This window comes from Ailuropoda melanoleuca, chromosome X (genome assembly GCF_002007445.2).
Source record: "Ailuropoda melanoleuca isolate Jingjing chromosome X, ASM200744v2, whole genome shotgun sequence".
In the NCBI taxonomy this organism is placed as follows: Eukaryota; Metazoa; Chordata; class Mammalia; order Carnivora; family Ursidae; genus Ailuropoda; species Ailuropoda melanoleuca.
Window position 1 is genome coordinate 35,337,938 of NC_048238.1, and position 15,033 is coordinate 35,352,970.

Here is a 15,033-nt window from a genome sequence, read left to right on the forward strand (position 1 = left end):
CTCCTTCGCTGTGAGCCTGCTTCTTCCTCTCCCACTCCCCCTGCTTGTGTTCCCTCTCTAACTGGCTGTCTCTATCTCTGTCGAATAAATAGGTAAAAATTTTTTTTAAAAAAAAAATTCAAAAATAATTAATTAATTAATTAATTAATTAATTAATTAAAATATACCTAAAAGGGTTGCCTGGGTGGCTCAGTCAGTTGAGCGTCTCACGCTTGGTCTCAGGTCAGGTCTTGATCTCAGGGTTGTGAGTTCGAGCCCTGTATTGCTCCATGTTGGGCGTGCCTACTTTAAAAATATATCTATCTAGGGGTGCCTGGGTGGCACAGTGGTTATGCATCTGCCTTCGGCTCAGGGCGTGATCCCGGCGTTATGGGATCGAGCCCCACATCAGGCTCTTTCGCTATGAAGCCTGCTTCTTCCTCTCCCACTCCCCCTGCTGTGTTCCCTCTCTCGCTGGCTGTCTCTATCTCTGTCGAATAAATAAAATCTTAAAAAAAAAAAAGTTGACATGTCAAAAACAAATAGGTGTTGGCTCTTACTGGCCAAAATTAGGTCAAAATAAATAATAAAAATAACCCATTAAATAAAATACAGACTCCTCAGTCCATGCTGAAAGAAAGGGAAATGTACCAACTAATACATGTAGAACATGTGATGACAAAAAAAAACCATGGGACGAGGGCTTTGATTTGTTGAATGGTGGGAGTAAGATGTTCAGTGGACCTTTTCTTTTTTAATTATTATTTTAGAGGGTGCAAGGGGGTGGCAGGAGAGAGAGAGAGAACAACACCGTCAAGCAGACTGCACTCTGAGTGTGCAGCCCAGTGTGTGGCTCGATCTCACAACCCTAAGGTCATGACCTGAGCTGAAATCAAGAGTCGAATGCCTGACTGACTGAGCCACCCAGGCGCCCCTCAGTGGATCTTCTCCTTAACAAAACAGTCGTTTCACTGGTTTTAAATAATCATTGAAAGTACCTGGGAATTATTCTAAGGGGATACAGAAAATAGCTAAACCATTATTCAAGAAAATCTCTTTAAGAAGAATATCAAGAGTCTGTGGCATTGGAGCCACAACTTCTACTCCCTCTCCCCACAGCTGCCAGTCTAGGGCTGTGATTCCACCATAAGAAGTGCAGGCTATTGACATTTATTATCTTGACCAGTTATGTTCTGTAGAAGTTCTGTTCTAAGGCAGTCATGGTAGAACAGAGACTCCCTTATCATGTGCAGTGTCTACTTTAGGCATGGCGGTCTAAGAATTCTGAAGCTCCAGTTAGTCCCGTGGCAGCTTGCTATGTCATAAGATGGAAATTCTATATCTAGAGGGACAAACTGAGAAAATCGGGGGCCATTACCGTTTCCCACGTACCAGCACCACTCATAGAGCCAGAGGTACCACTCTGGGAGAAGCGGCTTGCTGTGTTGTCACCAGCTCCTATTAATGGCACAGTTCTGCCCAGAGGGAGAGACAGGCTGTGAGGACGGAGATCTCAGCAGTTAGGCTTGAAGGGGTTGACCTTATTTGGACCAGAGCTTGCCATTCCTAAGAGCATTATTAAAAGCAGTGGGAATTTTGGTGAAGAGCAATTAAGAGGGAACTTATAGTTCCATATATTACAACTATATTAACCAGTGAAACTGCGGAGCGACCAAATGTTTAACAGAGATCTAGATAAAGACAGCCAAGACAAGCCCGCCTGGGAACACAGTCAACTGTAGGGGGTCACGAATGTTCTGCACATGCATTAGATTGCACCCACTCAGAAGCAATCAGAGCAGGACATGGACAAGTTGAAAGCATTCTTCAGTCCACACACCAATCCATCAGTAAAGGTTTTTTGTAAGCTTCACTGGCTCAAGAACTTAAATTCAACTTCAGACCAAACACTGGGTGATTTACAAGCTACCATGTCCCAGGGGCAGCTCCTAAGAACCCAGGCTTAAAAGTAAAATTTTATCCCTTTTAAAAGTAAAAGGAATAAAATATTTCCCTTGTAGTCAGAAAGACTCTGTTTCATGCCTAAGACTACCCTCGTGAGTGATGAGGAAGAAAACATATCAGATTACTAGTTCTTGACAGAATGTGGGACAAAAACTAATTGAACTGTGATGGTAGTCTCCAAGCCACATACACATCCAGTAGTAAAGGGCAGTCTAACTAGCCAAGGGGACTTAATTACAGCCTTTGACCAGTAAGGGGCTAATGCTGAGCCAGGAACAGCCTACAGGTAACAAGGCTGAAAGGTAAAAATTAAAGAGGAAAAACACCGTGGGTGAGATAGACTTGACTTGAGTTAGTTTAGCCTAGTCACTAAAAAACCAACAAACAACACCAACCCAGGGAGTAAGTGGGTAGTGTCAGTATTCAAGTTGCTACAATACATTTTTTTCTTAAGATTTTATTTTATTTATTGGACAGAGAGAAACAGCCAGTGAGAGAGGGAACACAAGCAGGGGGAGTGAGAGAGGCAGAAGCAGGCTCCCAGTGGAGCAGGGATCCTGATGCGGGGCTGGATCCCAGGACGGTGGGATCATGACCTGAACCGAAGGCAGATGCCTAACGACTGAGCCACCCAGGCGCCCCGCTACAATACATTTAAATACCCAGATTTCAGCCAAAAAAAAAAAAAAAAAAGTAAGGGTGTCATCCATACAGACCATAGAAACTGCCTCTGAAAGGGCCCAGGTGGTAGACTTTGTAGACAAAGACTTGAAAGCAGTTACTACAAATATGCTCAGTGTGCTGTGGGAAATTGTGTCTAAAGAATTAAAGGGAAGTATCCTGACAGTTTTAGTTGAGAATAGCAATAACAAGATAGAATTTTTTGTAAAAGAGAATCAAATGGAAATTCTGGAGTTGGATAGTACCTAAAATGAAAAATTTGCTACAGGTAATGAACAGTAGATTTGAGCTGTTGGAAGAATCAGTCTGTGAAGATTGATCAATAGAAATTATGCAATCTGAAGTACAGTGAAGAATGGATGAAGAAAAATGGGGAGAATCTTCGGGAAATATAGGACACCAACCTTACATGTATTGGGAGTACTGGAAGGGTATGGAGGGAGAGAGAAGGGAGCAGAAAAAGACATAATCGCTGAGGACTTCTAGATTTCATTGAGAGACATTAACCCATACAAGAAGCTTAAAGTATTCCAAGTAAGTTAAAGTTAGACCTAGGTGCAGGCACCCATCATAGTTGTAGGAAATTTTGAAGGATGTAAAAGAAATGACTCTTCACATGGAAATATCAATAAAATTAACAGTTGTGTCTTAGAACTTCAGAGACCAGAAGGCATTAAGATAATGTACGTGCTAGGGGCGGTGGAGAGACTTCACAACTAAGAATCTTACATGCAGCAAAACTTGTCTTCAAAAAATGGAGGCAAAATAAAGACCTTCCCAGATAAGTATCGAGAATTTATTGCTAGCAGACGCCCTGCTAGAAATACTAAAGGAAGCAGTTAGGTTGACAGTGACACCAGACAGTAATTCAAAGCCCCAGGGGGGAAAAGATGAAATACAAAGCATGCCTTGTTTTATTGCTCTTTGAAGATAATTGCATATTTTACAAACCAAAGGTTTGTGACAAGTGTGCATCGAGCAATTGTATTGGTGCCTTTTTTCCAGTAACATTTGCTCACTTCATGTCTCTGTCACATTTTGGTGATTCTCACCATATTTCAAATGCTTTCATTGTACTTGTTAAGGTGATCTGTGATTGGAGATTATGACTTGATGAATGCTCAGATGATTAGCATTTTTTAAAAGACCTTATTTATTTGAGAGAGAGATCATGAGCTGGGGAGAAGGGTAGAGGGAGAAGCAGACTCCCTGCTAAGCAGGGAACCTGTTGCAGGACTCAGTCCTAGGACCTTGGGATCATGACCTGAGCTGAAGGCAGCCACTTAACTGACTGAGCCACCCAGGTGCCCTGATTAGCATTTTTTAACACTAAATTATTTTTAAATTAAGGTATTTAACATTGTTCTTTAAGACCTAATGCTATTTCCTGCTTGGTAGACTATGATACAAAGTAAATCTAACTTTCATATGCACTGGAAAGCCACAGACTTCATTTGGCTTCGTTTTGGAGTCCTGCAACCAAACTTGCAATATCTCCAAGGTATGTCTGTACGAATTTCGAACACTATAAATCCATAATCCATATCTAACAGGTTTCTGTGGAATACTCCATCCAGCAACAGCAGAATGTACATTCTTAAGTGTAAATAGAATATTCTGCAGGACAGACCATATTCTAGGCCATCAGCAGACCTCATTAACCTCAAGTATTAAAATCATACCAAAGGAGGGGTTTTATCCACAATGGAATTAAATTATAAATAAAAAGGGAAATTTGGGGATTTCACAAGTATGTGTCAAGTATATGCTCTTGACTAACCAATGGGTCAAAGAAGAAATGACAACTGTGAAATGAGAATATACTGATATGAATATAAACAAAATGCCAAAATTTAGGGAGAGTTGCTAAGTCAGTGTTCAGAGGGAAGTTTATACCTCCGACTGTTTATTGTAAAGAAGAAAGTTAGCAAATCAGTAACCTTCAGAAACTAGAAAAGAGCAAACTAAACCCAAAGAAGGGAGGAAGAAAATAGTGAAGATTGGAGGGGAAATCAAGTAACATAAGGTAAAAAAGAAAAAAAAAATAGAGAAAATCAATGAAACTGAAAGTTAGTTTTTTGAAAAGATCAGCAAAATTGACAAATCTTTAGATAGGCTAAGAAAATAAGACTCAGTTAAAAAAATCAGAAGTGAGAGGGCATCACTACTGATCTTACAAAAAAATATGAGAATACCAAATCACTGAAATTGAAGAAGCAATTGAAAAGTTGAATAGACTTGTAGCAAGTGAAAAGATTGAATTAGTAACCAAGAAACTAACCACAAAGAAATTCCCGGACCAGATGGTTTCATTAGTGAATTTTGCTGAACATTTAAAGAAGAATTACCACCAGTCCTTCAGAAATTCTTCCCAAAAAATTAAGGAACACTCCTATGAAGTTGTTATTACCTTGATGGCAAAATAATAAGAAAACTATAGACTAATACCTCTTATGAGTATAGATTCAGAATCCTCAAAAATAAACCAAATTCAGCAACATAGAAAAAGGATTATTGGGGGCAACTGGTTGGCTCAGTCAAAAAAGCATGCAACTCTTGGTCTTAGGGTTGTGAGTTCAATTAATGTGGACCATATTAATATAGTAAAGGAACAAAAGCTGTGATCTCAGTAGGTGAAGAAAAGGCATTTGACAAAATCTAACACCTTTTCATTTTAAAATGATTCAGCAAACTAGGAATAGAATGTAACTCTATCAGCCTGATAAAGGGCATCTCAAAGATCTCACAGCTAACCTTACGGTGAAAGACTGGCTGCTTTCCCCTTAGGATCAGGAATAAGACAAGATGTCCATCCTAGTCACTTCTATTTAACCTTTTAGTGGAGGTGCTAGCCTGAGCAACTGGGCAAGAAAAATAAACAATCCTCATTGGAAAAGAAGCAAAACTGTTAGCACAGAAAACAACATCTAAATATAGAAATCCGAAAGAAATCTCTAAAATCTATTAAAACTAACAAATGAGTTGATTGCAGGAATTAAGATGACTATACAAATGTCAATTGTATTTCTGTATGCTCAGCAATGATCAACCTGAAAAATTAAATAATTTTATTTGCAATAGCTTTATAAAGAATGAAATACTTAGGAATGAATTGGGCAAAAGACATATAAACTGTATACTACTTTTTGTAAAGATCTTTTTTTTTTAAGTACTCTCTGCACCCAATGTGGGGCTCAAACGCACAACCCTAAGATCAAGAGTCTCAAGCTCCACTGACGAAGCCAGTCAGGCACCCCCAGAACTTGGACATTTTAAACTACAGAACAATATTGTTGAAAGAAGTTAAAGATCTAAATAAAGGGAGAGACAGCCCATATTCACTGAATGAAACACTTAATATTGTTAAGGTCACAGTACTCTGCAAGTTGACCTACAGATTCAACACAATCCCTATAAAAATCCAAACTTTTTTCTTTTTACAGAAATTGACAGGCTGATCCCAAAAATCATGGAAATGCAAGGGACCCTAGGACCCTAAAAGCCAAAATGGCCCTGATGTTAAAAACCAAAATTGGCTGACCTGTAATACTTCCTGATTTCAAAACTTAATGCAAAATAACCATAATCAAGACTGTGTGGTACTGACATAAGAATAGATTTATGCATCGGTGGAATATAATTGATAGTCTAGAAATAAGTTGTTAAATTTATGCTTGATTTCTTAAAAGGGTGCCAAGAATATTCAGTGGAAAGAGGTAGTCTTTTTGATAAATGTTGCTGGAAAATTTGTATATGCACACCTGGAAGAAAGAAGTTTGATCCCCTATCTCATACCTCCCACAAAACTTAAAACCTATAGACCTAGAAGTATAAAATTCTTAGGAAAAAAATAGGAGTAAATTTTTGTGACCTTGGGGTAGGGGGAAGCAATATTGTAAGGAGGGGGAAAGGTAATGTATTGCAGTACATCAGAGTTAAAAACTTAACTGCTTGGAAATGATACAGTAAAGAAAGTAAAATGACAATCGAAGAATGGGACAAAATAACTGTAAATCATATCTGATAAAGGACTTAAATCCGGAATATATAAGAATTCCTACAGCTCAACAATTAAGAGACAGCCCAGTTAGGAAATGGGCATAGGATCTGTATAGACATTTCTCCCAAGATAGACAAATGGCTGAGGCACACGAAAAGTTGCTCATTAGTTATTAAGGAAATGTGAATCAAAACTACATTGAGATCCTATTTCACACCTAAGGATAACAAAAATAAAAATGACAAAAATGTTCACATAGCCCTGACTATACTAAAAACCATTGAGTTGTATTTTAAATGTGTGAATATTATGGTATTCGAGTCCTGTCTCAAGATGCTTTTTCAGATGTGAACTTTTTTTTTTATAATGAGTTATGAAATAGACTCTAAACAGCTTGGATTCTGTAATGACAAAAACCAGTTTTTGTTAGCCTTAGCCATAGACACTTGAATTTAATTTACGCTCATCTCAGTTCTCTTGCTCTTGTCAGTGCGATGCAGCAGGAGTCAAAAATGGATCCTCTTTGACTGCTAACTAATCATGAGCTGAATGTTTACAAGGAAAACCACCAACCATCCTATTTATGTTCTCACAACCCAGAAGCTTCTCTGTAGCAGTGTAAAGTCTTTCCCTTCCTCTTTAGCATTGATGGGTGGTCTTACTAATTGACTTTTTTTTTTTTTTTTAAGTAGGCTCTGTGTCCACTGTGGAGCTCAAACTTAAGACCCCAAGATTAAGAGTCACATGCTCTACCAGCTGAGCCAGCCAGGCATCCAGTGTCCTATCTTGATAAAAGTGCTGGCACCTAAATAAAAAAGGGATGGGGGTACTAAACCTAGGGGGCTAGTTTGGTAAGAAGCAAGATACTTGTAGTCTGCAGATCTCCCCGCACTAATTTCTTAATGATAATGAAAAGAAAAATAGTAACTTTACAGTGCAATAACCTCCTGGAAACCACCTTAACCAAGTGATCAGAGTTAACTTCAGTACTATATCAGTGTTAATTTGGTAATTGTAATGTGCTTATATAAGCAAGTGTCCTCGTTATTTGAAAATACTCATTTAAGTATTAGGGGTAAAGAGCTATGCCTTCAACTGACTCATGGTTTAGAAAAATTACACCTTATGTGTATGTGGCAACTAATAAAACAAGTGGAGCAAGATGTCAACAACTGGTGAATATGGGTGAAGGTGATAGGGGAATTCTTACATTATTTTTGCAATTTGTCTTAAGTTTGAAATGACTAAAATTTAAGATTTCCCCTAGAAAAGAACATGGCAAGTAAACAAAGCTGTGCATAGACTCCTAGTTCAAATTTTTAAAAAGGCAACTGAAATCCATTGATGATTCAAGTACCTAAGGACTGGTTCTTTGAGAAAGAAAATTTTGGGGTACCTGGGTGGTTCAGTTAAGCATCTGGCCCTTGATATACGCTCAGGTCATGAACTTGGGATCGAGAGATCTGGCTCCGTGCTTGGCGTGGAGCCTATTTTCTCTCCCCTCTGCCCCTCCCCCCTTCTTATTCTCCCTCTCTTTAAAAAAAAAAAGTTCTACATAGTTGAATAGAATTTTATATTCTATCGAGTTTCTTGCGAAAACCTCTTGAGAAGTAGTGCTTTAAGTCCTGAGCCCTGATGAAATTGACTTTCATGGAAGTAGAGAGTATGTATTTAGGACTTTTGGTAGATGGCAGGACATGTGGAAGTGGAAAGCGGTTAGTCCTAATACCTTGGGCTTTTCTTCACAAAAACATCAAAAGCAGATGTTTTTAAACACTGTATGTTCCATCTTTACAACACGTCAAGATTTTCTTCAGAGAAGAAACTTCACTGTTTTTGAACACATTGGTTACTATTTCTGAAATTAGTATTCTGTGACCGTAGCACACATGTACCTTAAAGTCCATGATCTGGTATGCAAAGATCAGTAATTAATGCTAAAGGGAAATCACACAATTTCTCATTCCTCTGTAACTTGGTACAGCTTTCTGGAAAAAAGGTCAGTGATTTTCTCATGGTTGATGGCACTTGTCCGAGCATTTGCTTGATGTCTCTCCAGCTCCAATCCTCAGATCAACTTGACCATTTCCAAGTCATGCCGCTTTTTCCAGTAAAGTCAAAACAAAACCACTGTCCATAGTATTTTTAGGACAGTGGATGCTTTTTAAGGTGTTTTTGGTATGGTCTTTCATAGCGAATACTGAGGCTTTTCCACCCGTTGTATACTGTAATGAAAGTAAAAACAAAGGGTTTACTAGCTTTCTTTTTTCTTTCATTTTTTTTTTTTTTAAGATTTAAAGAGCATGAGCGGGAGGGGCAGAGGAAAAGGGAGAGAGAATCTCAAGCAGGCTCTACACCGAGTGTAAAGCATGATGTGGGGCTGGATTCCACAACCCTGAGATGATGACTCAAGCCAAAACCAAGAGTCATATGCTTAACCGACTGAGCCACCCAGGCGCCGCCTTTTTCTTTTTTTTTAATTTCTAAGATTTTTATTTATTTTTACAGAGAGAGAGAGTGAGTGTGTATGTGAGAGAGAGAGTGTGTGTGTGTGTGTGTGTGTGTGTGTAAAGGAGAGTGAGAGTGTGTGTGTGTGTGAGAGAGAGAGTGTGTGAGCAAGTGGGAGGAGGGGCAGAGGGAGAGTGAGAATCTGGAGCAGACACTGAGCTGAGCGGGGAGCCCAGGGTGGGGATCAACCTTAAGACTCTGAGATCAGGACCTGTGCTGAAATCAAGAGTCAGTCACTTAAGCAACTAAGCCACCCAGGTGCCCCTCTTTTTCTTTCTTTCAAGAAGGTATTTAGAAATTAAGCTAGGCTTAGTGACCAGCACGTACCATGGTCAATGAAAGGTAGATTTTCTTGAATTTCTGAGACTGTTCTAAACTGTCATAACATGCTGATGGTAATAACTATAGTAACTTAATTATACAGAATAGCATCTTGTGTTTGTCTTTTTAGGTAAAAAATGGTAATATGGGGCACCTGAGTGGCTCAGTCGGTTAAGCGTCTACCTTCAGCTCGTGTCATGATCCCAGGGTCCTGGGATCGAGCCCTGAGTCAGGCTCCCTGTTCAATGGGGAGCCTGCTTTTCCCTCCCTCTTGTCTCCCAGCTCTTGCTCTCACTGTCTTATCTCAAATAAATAAAATCTTTAAAAATAAAAAAAAATCGGTAATGTAATTTTTTTCTTAAAGATTTTATTTATTTATTTGACACAGAGAGAGGCAGCCAGCGAGAGAAGGAACACAAGCAGGGGGAGTGGGAGAGGAAGAAGCAGGCTCCCAGCGGAGGAGCCTGATGTGGAACTCGATCCCATGACTCTGGGATCACGCCCTGGGCCAAAGACAGACACTTAACGACTGAGCCACCCAGGTGCCCCTGTAGTTTATTTTTCATAACTATTTTTCCCTCCGTGAAGACAGGTTTCAGTATAACAGGAAGGAAATCAAAGAAAAAAAGTTGTACTGGTAGTTTATGTTCGGACCACTCAGGTCAGTTTTAAGCTATAATCAGAAATTGCTTCATTGTGTATAAAGGTAGTGCAAAGGGGCTGTGATGATGAATTTTTTTCTTTCTTTTTTAGATTTTATTTGTCAGAACACAAGCACGGGGAGGGAGCGGCAGGCAAAGGGAGAAGCAGGCTCCCCATTGAGCAGGGAGCCCGATGCGGGACTCCATCCCAGGACCCTGGGATCATGACCTGAGCTGAAGTCAGCTGCTTAACTGACTGAGCCACCCAGGCATCCCTGAAGAATTGTTTTTGACAGCACATTTAACAGATCATTTATTTTGGTTGTGTAAAAGGAAAGTTTGTTTTTGTAGGGAAAATAAGAGGTAGACACCATGAATAAATAATAGTAAGCCTCAGGTTGCCTTTTAATAAAAAAAGAATTAATGACTTTTTTTTTTTAAGATTATATGCATTTATTTTGAGAGAGCAGAGAGCACAAGCAGGGAGAGGGGGAAGAAAGGGGCAGAGAGAGAGAGTGAGAAGTAGACTCCCCACTGAGCAGGGAGCACAGTGCGGGGCTCCATCCCACGATCCGTAGATCATGACCTGAGCCGAAGGTAGACACTTAACCGACTGAGCCACCCACGGGCCCCAAGAATTAATGACTTTTTAACTCACTTAATTTTCTTTCGTGGAAGTCAGCAGTGTTGTGGATATCCATGAGTATAATATAATGCATGATTTTTCTTAATTTGCAGATCATGAAGACTATGACCCCCAAACTGTGAGGCTGGGAAGTAGATACAGTCATGTTCAAGAAGTCCAAGAACGGCTTAACTTCCTTAGGTTTGTTTTAAACCATCAGTGTTGTTCTCTTTAAGACACAGATAACGAATGCTTAGTTAATGTGTTGTATAGTTATGTCTTTGTTAGGTGACCTTTTAGCCTGCCACCTTGTGTTTTCCCACATGAAAATGATTACCTAAAAGTCAAAGGACATTTCCCTAAGTGTTTATGATTAAATACTTTAAAATTATTGGCCGAGTTTTAACTTTTCTTCTTTGCAGTATTTGAAGAGAACACATTTTAATATTTTGTATAGACGTCTGTCCTTCGTATTTGTTTTCACTAAAAAAATAAATTTATTTTTATTTATTTTTTTTAAAGATTTTATTTATTTATTTGACAGAGACAGCCAGCGAGAGAGGGAATACAAGCAGGGAGAGTGGGAGAGGAAGAAGCAGGCTCATAGCGGAGGAGCCTGATGTGGGGCTCGATCCCAGAATGCTGGGATCACGCCCTGAGCCAAAGGCAGACGCTTAACGACTGCACCACCCAGGCGCCCCAATAAGTTTATTTTTAAAGAATAAGTTTCCATCTTTTGATAACACCATCTGGAAACCTATCTTCACCTTAATGGTATCCTAGACAGTAAGGAAATGGAAACAAAGGGCTGCTGGCTCAACACCTCAAAAGACTGGTTTGCATCCACTGCTGCCTAGTTTATCCTAGCAGTGGCTGGCAGAGGCGGTCTGAATGTGTGAATAACATTATTCTGATGGGGATGAGGCAAAGATGTTTATCCCCTTGAGCCAAAGCTAGATGTAGTCCAAGGCTGAATTTGAATTTGTTCAGTGATAATTAGCCTTTAATGATTATACACCTAACAGATTTGGAATTATTAAAAATTTTTGATGAGCGGTTTCTTGTGAATTCAGAAATCACATATGCAGAAGTGCTTATTCAGTCCCTAAGGGTGCTAAGAGAAATGCTCAGATTGTCAGTGCTTTGGGAAATGTATTGCATTTATTATTTTGATATATTGGGGGATTTTCTCCTGAGCTAAGTTAATTATGGACTTGTTTATTGATCTAAGTGTTTATTTACTGGGAAACATTTACATAAATAGTTACATGATTTTAACATGAGGGAAAACTCAGTCCACCAGATTTTAAGATATTTGGCATTTTTTTTTTTAAGATTTTATTTATTTATTCGACAGAGAGAGAGACAGCCAGCGAGAGAGGGAACACAAGCTGGGGGAGTGGGAGAGGAAGAAGCAGGCCAGATCAAGAATCGCCTGATGTGGGGTTCGATCCCATAACGCCGGGATCACGCCCTGAGCCGAAGGCAGACACTTAACCGCTGTGCCACCCAGGCACCCCAAGATACTTGGCATTTTTTGAAAATGAAATGTTTTTTTTTTTCTTTGTGTGTTTTGATTTTCAACCATCTGAAGGACCTCCCTTCCAGATCAAGAATCACTACCATAGTGAACCACTGTTATCGATTGGTGTTTGTTGTGTTCCTTAGGTTTCCTAGAACAGAAAAATGGTTATGAGTCCCTATTATCTTCAAGTTTGGAATCACAGGACCTATTTTACTCCGTACTGTATTATTATTTTTTTTTTAAAGATTTTATTTATTTATTCAACAGAGACAGAGACAGCCAGCGAGAGAGGGAGCACAAGCAGGGGGAGTGGGAGAGGAAGAAGCAGGCTCATAGTGGAAGAGCCTGATGTGGGGCTCGATCCCAGAACGCTGGGATCACGCCCTGAGCTGAAGGCAGACGCTTAACCGCTGTGCCACCCAGGCGCCCCATCCCGTACTGTATTATTACCTATCTACATGACCTGTAGCAACACACTCAAGGGAAAAGAAGCTAACTTTACTTACTGTATTACTTGGTCTGTGTTAAATGCTTTACATTTAATCCTCATAGCCATGCAGAAGGCAAGTGTTCTCCCCATTTGATTGAAAAGCAAATGGAGATCAGCGTGGCTTAAACTAGCTTCTTTGAAATCTCACAGCCAATATGGACGCCAGTCGTACAGCTCAGCTAGATCTATCTGATTTCAAGGTCTGTGCTCTTTATATTAGTGATTTTTGCAGATCTATCTTGGAGCCCTAAGGCTTCTAAGGAGCTTCCTCTGAGATTTCTGAATAAGCAATGGACGTTTGATTCCCTTTCTCCTTTCTTTCCTCCTCTTCCCAACAACTGGGGCAGCCATGCTTGTATTTTATACATTGGACTTCCAAATGGAATTTTTGCTTGAGGAAAGTTTTTTGCTGTTGTATTGAAAAACAACAAACTTTGAAAAATTTTGTTACCACAGAGGACATTTCATATTGTATCTGTAGATTAGAAGTAGCAGGGTTAGGTAGGACTAAATGCTAGAAACCTTCCTGAAGCTCAGCAATTCTATTAAAATATCAAAAACCCTGGGATTCAGATCCCAAAATGCTTGGAAATAATGAGGGAACCCTGACATGAAATCCATTCACCTTACTCCATAACTGGATGTGGAGCCATCGTTATGTTAGCTAGAAATTCTGTGCTGTTCAGAATAAAGTGAGGTGTTCTCTTTTTCTGTCATTCACAGATCGGGCAGACAGGGTAGGTGGAGGAATGCTGAAAGAAATAGAGTTAACAGGGGCGCCTGGGTGGCGCAGTCATTAAGCGTCTGCCTTCGGCTCAGGGCGTTCTGGGATCGAGCCCCGCATCAGGCTCCTCCGCTGAGAGCCTGCTTCTTCCTCTCCCACTCCCCCTGCTTGTGTTCCCTCTCTCGCTGGCTGTCTCTCTCTCCGTCAAATAAATAAATAAAATCTTTAAAAAAAAAAAAAGAAAGAAAAGAAATAGAGTTAACAGAAGAGACAGTAGCTGTAACGGAATTCACCTTCATTGTCTTAATAACGAACATTCACAAAACTAAAAAGAGCATCACCGAATAATTGATAAGCATCCTGCTAAATATTGACAGAAAAAGTTTAAATTGTACATAGGTTATTCTGTTTAATGTGGCCTGGTACTGAGTGATCTGTATTTGACCATCAGAAAGCCATTAAAATTTAAGGAATTTTGAGTTAAATTAGTTACGGTTATCTGTGAAACTCATGCAGAGACTACCTCATTTTCCACTGAGCAGAGTGGTAAAAAAATAACCGATTAAACATAGTTTTGTAATGGCTGGTTTCAAAGACCAAATTGTTTAAGTTCAGGAAACAAATCTTTTATTCAGTTTAAGCCCAGTCACCTAGCCGAGTGCCTGGCACATTGTAGGCATCCAATATGTGCTTGTTAAATGAATGAATTAATACCTAGATTTTTTTAATTATTATTAGAAGATAAAAATTGAGAAGTTTAAGATGTTAATAAGAACTGACATCCTTTTAACTGTAGTTAAAATACAATTGTGATAGATGGATTATTGCCACATATACTGGTAGATTGCCTTACATGATAAAAATTAATGTAGATCTAAGTGCTCATTTTTTATGTTTTTCCAAGATTTTTATTGAAGGATGGCCAGCTGTGGCTCTGTGCTCCTCAGGCAAAACAAATATGGAAATGCTTAGCAGAGAATGCAGTTTACCTTTGTGATCGTGAAGCCTGCTTTAAGTGGTATTCCAAGTTGATGGGGGATGAACCAGACTTGGATCCTGATATTAATAAAGACTTCTTTGAAAGTAATGTGCTTCAGCTTGATCCTTCTCTGTTAACTGAGAATGGAATGAAATGTTTTGAGCGATTCTTCAAAGCTGTGAATTGTCGAGAAGGAAAACTAGTAGCAAAAAGGAGAGCATATATGATGGATGATTTGGAGTTAATAGGATTAGACTACCTTTGGAGGGTAAGTGAAAAGTAGGGACTTGATAAACATTTCTGATGGAATTTTTCAAATAGTGAAGGGGGTCACAATTTTGCATATTAATTATGTATGTATGCTGCTCTGATGCTTGTCCCAAAAGGTAGCAATAGTTCATCTTTATCTTACTGGGTCATTTGTCATTAGGTTTTTTCCTTCTCTCCCTTCCCCTCCCTGTCTGTCACTTTGGATCCTTTTGGCTTGGCTTGGAATCTGTCTTTCTGGATGTGTTTAGAAATACACTGACCATAACAGATTTTTCATGCCTCCCCATGGAAATTACTGTTCTTCCCTTTGTTCGTTCAGTGTAGA

The 15,033-nt window shown here is 39.4% G+C and overlaps 1 protein-coding gene across 3 annotated transcripts in view; it reads left to right on the forward strand.

Annotated features, from left to right (window-relative positions):
* Positions 1-15,033, forward strand: part of USP9X (ubiquitin specific peptidase 9 X-linked) — a 163,935-nt gene that overhangs the window by 91,218 nt on the left and 57,684 nt on the right. For all 3 annotated transcript variants that reach the window (XM_019804660.2, XM_011230644.3, XM_002913463.4), the window contains exons 15-16: positions 10,834-10,921; positions 14,364-14,706. In XM_019804660.2, the coding sequence (XP_019660219.1) occupies positions 10,834-10,921; positions 14,364-14,706 (431 nt within the window). The remainder of the gene's footprint in view (positions 1-10,833; positions 10,922-14,363; positions 14,707-15,033) is intronic.